Raw genomic sequence first — 9,826 nt, 5'->3', positions numbered from 1 at the left:
CCCCCCGCCACCCCCGTACCGGGAATCGAACTGACGACCTGTGCTTGCCAGGCAGGTGCTGTGCCGCTGAGCTAAATCCCCAGCCCCTCCCCCATTTCCTTTTTTAAAAAACTCAATTGTAACATACTATTCACATTTTATGCATTTTCCTTTTTATTTTAGCATGCATTGATCTTTATAATTGATGACACTACATTTTTCAGTGTAAATTCTGAATTTCAAGAAATTAGCTGGTGATAGAGCTTAGTGGTAGAGGATTTGCCTAGCATGTCCAGACCTTGAGTTGGATCTCCAGCTGCATAAAAATAAAATGGTTTCAGGAAATGAAATTGGGATAGGAAACATATTTGGAGTTACTGTAAAATTGGTTTTAGTACTGTATGTCTTTTTCTGAAATTTTGTTTTGTTTTGATGACGTTGAACTCGACTTTGTAACCCAGGCTGGTCTCTAACTCGTGGCAGTCCTTTTACCTCAGCGACCAGAGTCCTGGGATTACAAGTGTGTGCATCATACCCACTTCGAATGTCTTTCTTCAGTAGAAAGTTTACCTATAGAAGAGGGGTCATCATAGGTTGTAGTTGGTAAATGGAGGAATGTTTTTTTTTCAACATTAAGGTAAAAAATTTAGATATAAATCAATTAGGTATAATTTATTTTTAGGTACAATTTTGAATATCCATACGGCTGAAGTGGGTCATATAAATAGTTATCACAATTTCACAGGTAATATGAGGAAGTAATTACCTTAGTAGAACTGATAAAACTGAAGCAGTGGTTAACGTGCTGTCCCACAGCTGTAAAAGTAAAGTGAAGCCAAGTTTGATTCCAAAGTCTTTTTTCCTGTGGACAATTTATACTACACTAATTGATAGGAATCTTGATTTATACTTAGTAAAAAGTCATTTTGGCCGGGCGTTGTGGTGCATGCCGATAATCCCCGTGCTTGGGAGGCTGAGGCTGAGGCTGAGGTGGGGAGTTCGAGACCAGCCTGGGCTACAAAGTGAGCTCAAGGCACCTGAACTACATAGTGAGACCCTGTCTCAAAAAGAGTGTCCCCCACCAAAAAAAGGAAGCACTTCTAAAGGACCCAGTATAGCCACTGTTAGTTAGCAAACAGTATAGTTAAAAGCAGATATCTCAAAGTTGTCAATAGTAGGTAGCCCATTGACAGCTCTTAAACTTACATAGTGAGTTATTTAGAGCAACAGATGGCTGCTCAGAGATTAGCTTCCTCTAACAGTGGCTGAGATTACTGATACCATTTTTTTAGTTCCTTTCCTTTCTATTCCATTCTAATCCACTATACTGGGGATTGAGCTTAGGGTCTTTCATATATTAGGCAGGTACTGTATCAGTTAGCCTACATCCTAAACCTTTTAAAAATTTATTTATTTATTTATTTTGTCTTTTTGAGACAGGGTGTCACCGTGCAGTTCAGGCTGGCCTTGAGCTCACTTTGTAGCCCAGGCTGGCCTCGAACTCACAGTGATCCTTCTGCCTCAGCCTCCTGAGTGCTGGGATTACAGGCATGTGCCACCACGCCCAGCTTAAGTATATTTTGAGACACATTCTCAGTAACTAGCCCAGGCTGGGTTTGAGTTTGGGATCCTTTTCCTCATCCTTCTAGGTAGCTGGGTTACAGTCATGCACTGTCAAGCCTGACATGATTTTCATTTTCTTGAAGCACAAATAATAAGATTTCTAGATTAATTTCTCATTTAATAGCTTTTTTTGCTTTTTTTGCGACAGAGTCTCACTATGTAGTTCAGGTAGGCCTTGAACTCACTATGTAACACTGTCTAGCTTGCCACTAGTGGCAATCCTCTTGCCTCGGTATCCCAAGTGCTGAGATTATAGGCGTGCATCTCCACACCTGGCTTGTTTTTAATTTTCAAAGGACTTGTTCTTACATATTAACAAAATTACATATATCAAGTACATGTTTCAAAGTTGTGTGCAGTATAGAATGGCTAAATTGAGGTATCTTACACTTACCTTTTCTTGGTAAGAGCTACTTATAAGTCTCTTAGCAATTTTTAAGATTACAATGCATCATTAACCGTGGTCACCATGTTTTATAACATGGAGTGTTTTGTTTTTATTTTTGCTGTACTGGGTATTGAGCCTGAGGTTTCTGCACTGAGCTATGTCCCCAGGCTTTTTCGTTGTTTTGAGAGGAGGTCTCAGTAACTTGCCCAGGTTGGGTTCAAACTTTCATCCTCCTGCCTTACCCTCCCTGAGTGCTGGTATTGCAAGTGTGCAGCACAAGGCCCAACTACAAGGTTGTAAAATGTGGTTTTTCTTTTCTTTTTTTTTTTTTTTTCTGGTACCGGGAATCAAACTCATGACCTCCCGCTTGCGAGGCAGGCACTGTGCCACTGAGCTAAATCCCCAGCCCCTGTACAATGTGCTTTTACTTTTTAAAAATCAGTATTTTCTGTGCTGTGTTTTTAATTTTAAAAGATGCATTGACACCATTGTTCACCTATAACTGAAGTGTTTGTGAAAGTGCTTATTTTAAGGACCAGACAACCAGATGACATGAATTGATATCTAGGAACTTTGTACTCCTTAAGTGAAAGTATGTTAAGACACCCGTTGCCTTTTCAGAATAGTTTAAGTTGGTAGAGACTTACCTGATAACCTGGCTTTGAGAAAAATATTATTCATTCATACTCATTTTCATTAATCTAATTATTTAAATACAGGATGGCAAAAAACTGAATCTTTAAAGTTTTATTACAGGAAATAGAAAAATGACAATTTTATCAAATTTATTCCATACAAGAATCGATGGTTGAAATAACACCTACCCGAGCCACAGCCAGGATAGACACTACATAGGCACACTGCCCGAGTGACACTCAGGGTGAACTGTTCAGTGGTTAGTTCTGTATTTCATTTATATCTACTGTTAGTGAGGCTGTCTGTCACCCATGTCGGTGATTAGACTGTGATGATACAATGTTCTTAAGTCACACTGTCCTCTTTTCTTTTTATAGGGACACCAATGATTCCTGTACCAATGAGCATTATGGCTCCTGCTCCAACTGTAAGTATAACTTAAAGGAGGAGTTAGGGGTTATGAAGTGGTAGTGCTTTTTAAAGCTAAACAAACATAGCAAACTTGGATAAGTTATTTATAAGTTTTTAGGATGTTATTTCTAAGTACTTAAAACATTAACAAAAAGACTGTCCATAAATATTCTATTGCTTAATTTGATTTTTTTCACTTAGCGATGCATATATGCAATTGTCACAAGGTATGTCCCTGAAATAGTTTTATGACCCCCGTCCTTATTCTTTTTTTTTTCTTTTTTCTTTTTTTTGGGGGGTACTGGGGATCAGACTCACGACCTTGTGCTTGCCAAGCAGGTGCTTATGCCACTGAGCTGTATCCCCAGCCTGCCCCTGTCCTTATTCCTACTAGATGCTACACTTGTTATTATAGAGATTTTTTTTTGGTACCAGGAATTGAACTCAGGGCCTTCTTTTTTTTTTTTTTTTGGCTCAGGGAATTGAACTCAGGCAGTTGCTGTGCTGCTGAGCTATATCCCCAACCAGTTATTACAGATTTAATACATTGGCTCTTTTATAATTTCCTTATTTCATCTTGATCCTTGGATTTGGGGGAACAAGTTTATTTATCTGATCTTTTTTTTGTGGTACTAAAGATTAAATGTAGAGCCCTTAAAAGTTAGATTCATCCCCAGCTCCTTCTCCCTTTTTTTAAATTTAAATTTTCAAACAAGGTCTTGCTAAATTGCTTAAGCTAGGTTCAAACTTTTAATCTTCTTGTCTCAGCCTCCCGAAGTGCTGGGATTATAGGTGTGCAGCGCCACAGCTGGCCTGTATGTTCTCTTGAAAGGAGTGTAGGATGGTCCTCAGAAGAATTTGAAATGTAATTCTGTTGAGTAGCTTTGTACTCCTTCCTCCCACCTCTCTAGCACTTTTCAGCCCTTTTCTTTGTTTTTTTGTTTTGGTACAGTGTCTTCTTACAGGCTGCCCTTGAACTCCTTTACATAGCCCTGGTGGCCTCAAGCTCATGGCCTTGCTGTCTGCGTGCTGGGTTACAAGTGTGCACTCCCATGCCGGGCTCTTTAGCCTTTTCCAAACTGTTTTTATCTTTTTATGTTTTCCTGTTACATCTTGAGGTTTTATAACCCTTTTTTCTGAAGTACTTAATTCATTCTTATGTCCTGAATTCTCTACGTTTATCAGAGCTTCCTTCCAGACAGTTAAGAATGCTGATATACTGTAACACATGAATAAATTATAATCCTCTTACATTTAGGTAGAATTTTTCTTTGAGTTGATGGATATATCAAGCTTTATTTGAAACTGTGCTATGAGGGAGAGTTGATTTTTTTTTTTTTTTTTTTTTTTTTTTTTTTTTTTGACTTTCATCTGTTCTGCCGTTGTTGTTGGAGACAAGGTCTCATTGTGTAGTCCAGGCTGACCTCATATTTGAGGTGATCTTCCTGCTTCAGCCTCCGCAGAGTACAGGGATTATAGGCGTGTACCACCATGGCCCTGCTTCTCTTTCAGCTTTTTTAATTAATTAATTTATTTTTTCAGCTTTTTAAGACTAACTGTGGCTTTTGAAAAAGGAGGGAGTGTTATCTATAGTATAAGTCAGAGAGACACTCCATAGGCAAATGGGAATCTGTGAGGTGTACCACTGAGAAGCTTTGGTTTTTAGTCCAGAGGGAGTGCAGTTTTTCTTGAATTGAACATTCATAGTTAGACAATTTTAGAAAGAGTTCATGTGATGCATACTCTTCCTATTTCAAAGTAGAAAAAGGTGGAGTTCAGGAGAGTGGTATGTGACACTTGAATATTCTGTTAGAGGATTAGCAGGAGTAATTGGAATTTGCTTTATACATGTACTGACAGAGTTGTAAAAAACAGATATTTTTGATAATCAAATGATTTATGATTTAAACATTAAAATTTTTGTCTTAAAAACTGACCTAGTTTTTATTCTATCTTTATTCCCAAAGGCAGTCTAATAGTGGAAACTTTTTTGTTCGAAGAAATTTGCATTCATGAAATGTGCCATTTACTTTAAGAGCTTGAAAGAAAGGCTTTAATAATGTGCTCTATGAGATGTGATATGAAAGTATGGTGAGAGTTTAAGAGTAATTTCTTACAGTAAAAGAAGCATTAATGTTAATCCCCCTAACACGAACACCTTCACTTGGAACACTTAGCCTGTCAGCCACTTTGTAAAAGCAGTTCTGGAAATGCTTTCATGAATATCTTTAGTTGTGTTCTAAACTGAAGTTGGGGCTTCAGTGTCCTAAATTGATTGTTAAACCTTTTTACCTTTCATGGTCACTTTGACTTTTGGGAAAAGCCAGGAGTTGCGTAGCAGTAGGCCCTTTGAATGAAGTAGGGAAGGATATACTGTAACGTTTGTACAAGCCTGCCTCTCAGTTGGGTGGCCAATTAGCAGTAGCCCTAACAATATTTTTATCACATCTCAAAGACATGAGAGGATTTCTAGCATAGCTTCGGAAAGTGACAGGAACAATGGGAGAAGTATGTTGGAACTGAAGGGAGAGTATTTTGATGGTGACTAAAGGCAATGTGTCTTACTGTAATGAATTTTAAAAATTTAAACATTCACCTTATAGTTTGATTATACCTTGTATTGTCTTAAAGTTGATATTTTTCACTTTACATTACTTCAAATGTCATAGAAAGTTCTCAGATAAAATTTTATTGTCTTGCTTTACCTCAGGTCCTAGTACCTACTGTGTCCATGGTTGGAAAGCATTTGGGAGCAAGAAAGGATCATCCAGGCTTAAAGGCTAAAGAGAATGATGAGAACTGTGGTCCTACTACTACGGTTTTTGTGGGAAACATTTCCGAGAAAGCCTCAGATATGCTCATACGACAGCTCTTAGCCGTAAGTATAATTCTTACTCTTTAAAATTTTCCAGTTTTTTCCCAATCCCTTCCCTCCCTACCATTAGGGGACTGGAATAGTGATTATAACTACCTGCCCTTAGACCCCTCTAGTGATAGGAGTTATCAATAAGCCTGATATTTCTTGTCATAAGTCCCTCTAGTTTTAGCTGTAAGAAGGTGGAGAAGTTGGTGGTTTTGAAAGGACAGTTTTAGCTAACTCATTTAAAGACTCTTGTTGAGCTTTTATAGCTTCCACTGTAGGGTTTTTTTATTTTTTATTTTTTTGGTCTCTTTAAGACAGAGTCTCACTATGCAGTTCAGGCTGGCCTTGACCTAACTTTGTAGCTCAGGCTGGCCTCAGACTCACAGCGATCCTCCTGCCTCAGCCTCCTGAGTGCTGGGATTACAGGCATGTGCCACCACGCCCAGCTTCCCACCGTAGTTTTTTAGCCTTACTGGACCATGATAATGGTCAGCTACCAGTGTAGCTAGCTGGAAACTGCCAGAAGGAATTAGCAGTTGGAGCCTCTTTTCATATCTAGCTTTTATTATTATGGTATTTTTTTTTCTTTTGGTACCAGGAATTAAGCTCAGGATGTTGCACTTGCCAGGCAGGCACTATGCCACTGAGCTATATATCTCTAGCCTGCTGGGTGTTTTAAGACTTAAAGTGAAACCTATGTTAATTACAATTAACCTCTTACAGTCTACCAAGGTCAGTTACGCATTCTCAGGCATACTTTTGGAACCATGTACAGAGCCTCACAACTCCTCTGTCAGTGTCAGCCACGTTCTTGCTTGCCATGTTGCTTTCTGTGAAAGCATGAGAGACTTCCCCTTCTTTGGGAACCCTCTTTTTTGGCACAGTGTACATTTGTTGATTCCTGTCCTCTTGGGTCCGGTAGTCTCCCTGCTCAGGAGGTCAGGTGACTCACAAAGCTATAGAAGCCCTTAGAAAAGGTTCCTTCATATGCTGGTTTCTCATTAACCTCGAGGACCGAAACCAAAATATTGGCTTTCCTCATGGAGGAAAAATACTGGCTTTCCTCTTAGCCCAATTCCTTTCTAGTTATGGTCTCCAAACTTGAGATGTTGGACACGCAGAAGAGAAGATCAGTTACGCTAGTATTGCAGTGAGAGCAGTGAGTGTAAATATTCTAATCTCATCTGAGTATTCAGCACTTTGAAATATACAGTATAGCCAGAAGGCTGTTATTTCTTACCAGTCATGGTGGTTTCAGGAGTGGAATTCCTGCAAACTGGTAATGGACCACAATTATAAACTTAGAGAAAACTTGAGATTAAGAGCTATATGTAGTATTTCAGCATGACCATCATGATATTGTACAATCATGATAATATATTTGAAACACATTTAAACGTCCTAAGTATAGAATAGCCTTTTCGGTCAGTCATTTCCATCCAGTACACAAGCTCCCACCTAGTTTGTTATCTTCTAATAGGATGATGTTGAGGAAGTATGTTATGTGGACTGCTGAGTGGCTGAGCATCTCTAAGTGTAGTGACGCATATGTAACATACACATCACATAAGCTTTTTATTTTTATTTAAAAAAATTTTTTTTTTTGTCTTTTTGAGATAGGGTCTCCCTATGCAGTTCAGGCTGGCCTTAAGCTCATTTTATAGCCCTGGCTGGTCTCGAACTCGCAGCGATCCTCCTGCCTCAGCCTCCTGAGTGCTGAGATTACAGGTGTACACCACCATGCCTGGCAAGCTTTTTGAAAATATAATTTGACTAGTGGTCCCAGCTTGGCTTGCCATATACCTCTTATCACAAGTAGTTGGAGCACAAGAGAAAGGCAGAAGTCTGAGTCTAAAAGAAAAGATTTTTTCTTTTTTTTTTTTTTGAGGCAGAGTCTTACTATGTAATGCAGGCTGGCCAAACTTGCTTATATAGCCCCGGCTGGCCTCAAACTCATAGCAATCCTCTTGCCTCCGCCTCCTGAGTGCTGGAGTTATAGGCATGCATTACTACTTCTGTCTAAATGAAAAGATTATTATCATAAACAATCATAGTTTTATCTCTTAGAAGGTTTGTACACCTGGAAGGCATGAGTATCTTTAGTACACAATGAAATAAGCAATAGTGAGTGACACAGCTATATGGAAACTTTTGTCTCTTAATTTAGTTTTGAGCATCCTTTAATAAGAAAACTTTTGTGTTAACCAAGTGTGGCGGTGCATTTCTGTAATCTACCACACCTGGTCAGGAGGTTGAGATGGGAGAATTGCCATGAGTTCAAGGCCAGCCTGGGCTGCATAGTGAGTTTGAGGCCAGCCTGTACTACATAGTAAGACCTTGCCTCAAAAAAACCTAAAACCTTAGTGCTTTACCCACAGAAAACTTAACCTTTTGATGATTACCAGTGTAAACATACCATATTACAGTAACATGTTTAACAATGTTTATTGGAGTGTGTCTCCCTTAAAGCTATGGAAATTATTGGGGTCCCATTGGTGAATACTGACTGGAATAGGTGTTTCCAGGCAGCTGCTCCTTTATTCACCAACGGGAATCTCATCCAGCAGTTCCCTCAAGCCTAAGGGGTCCCATTTAATTACATTAATAAGTATTTCAGATGACATGGAAGAACCAGGTCATAACAATTAACATGTAATTCTTGATGGATGTAAAACTCTTCAAGTTATTGTACACAGAAAGCATACATTGCATTTGTAAAACCAGTCTTTACATCATTTTGATCAGTTGATAACCTGGGTGGAAGTATTTCCTTAACTCTAATGACAGTTATCTATAAACCAACTTGAATTGTAGACATAAATATTTTTCAAATCCAAAAAAGCAAAAGGAAGAGAAGAATGTTGAGCTCAAACATAACTGTAGATGTTGCAGCCAGTCATAAATTGAACAGACGGGTACATACAAGACAATTGTTAATAGACCAAAGTGGACTCAGTTGTTTAATAAATTTACTGTGTCTCTGCGTACACTTACAGACTTTTCCCTTGAATCATTTGAGGGTGAGTTGTGTCATATTTCACTTCTGAATCTTTCACGTATCTCCAGAGATCAAGGACATTCTCAGTGTCATTATTATCACACTTACTTGAAGCTGGATGTGGTGGCATATACCTCTAATCCTAGCTCTTGGAAAACTGAGGTACTAGGCTGTAAGTTTGAGTGCCCTGGGCAGTGTGACAGGACCTTGCTCAAAAAATATGAAAGGGAGACCCTCATCTCAATTAAAAAAAAAAACTTAAGGCTGAAACAGTATCATTAATATCTTGGCGCTCATTTTTTTTCTAATCAATGTTGTAATAGTTTTTTTGTCTTCTATTTGTAGTCCAGTGGAGGTATTATATTAGATTTAATTGTCGTGCCTCTGTATTTTTTATTTTTATTTATTTATTTATTTTTATTATATTTTTGAGACAGGGTCTTGCTATGCAGTTCAGGCTGGCCTTGAGCTCACTTTGTAGCCCAGGCTGGTTTCGAACTCGCAACGATCCTCCTGCCTGAGCCTCCTGAGTGCTGGGATTACAGGCATGCACCACCACGCCCGGCACTGTCATTCCTCTTTAAGCAGCTTCTATGATTTGGAAAATTGCCTGCCCGTTTTGTTTTATCCTCTGAGAGGAACAATCCCACCCCTGCCCCTACCTCTACCCCCAGGTTCTGGGGTTGAACCTGAGGCCTTGGCACAGAGCTCCATTCTTCGCCATTTTTTAATCCTGAGACTGGGTTCCCTTAATGCCTTAGTTGCCAGAATGGGCTTGAACTCTTCATCCATTTACCTAAGCTTCAGAGAGTGCTGGGATTATAGGTGTGTGCCAGCCATGCTCAGTGACATATTTTTTAATAATCTGAATCTTTTGTACTTTCTTCCCATGTGAATTCATTTGTTTGCTCGTAATTAGATTCAAGGT

The 9,826-nt window shown here is 39.0% G+C and overlaps 1 protein-coding gene across 2 annotated transcripts in view; it reads left to right on the top strand.

Annotated features, from left to right (window-relative positions):
• The window catches only part of Rbm25 (RNA binding motif protein 25), a 56,652-nt gene that overhangs the window by 4,139 nt on the left and 42,687 nt on the right, over positions 1-9,826 (top strand). For both annotated transcript variants that reach the window (XM_013507153.1, XM_005409430.2), the window contains exons 3-4: positions 3,004-3,053; positions 5,748-5,915. In XM_013507153.1, the coding sequence (XP_013362607.1) occupies positions 3,004-3,053; positions 5,748-5,915 (218 nt within the window). The remainder of the gene's footprint in view (positions 1-3,003; positions 3,054-5,747; positions 5,916-9,826) is intronic.

Source organism: Chinchilla lanigera, unplaced genomic scaffold, assembly GCF_000276665.1.
Source record: "Chinchilla lanigera isolate Chin_1 unplaced genomic scaffold, ChiLan1.0 scaffold00122, whole genome shotgun sequence".
Lineage (NCBI taxonomy): Eukaryota > Metazoa > Chordata > Mammalia > Rodentia > Chinchillidae > Chinchilla > Chinchilla lanigera.
Note: the sequence above shows the minus strand (reverse complement) of the source record. Positions and strands in the feature narration are given on the sequence as shown.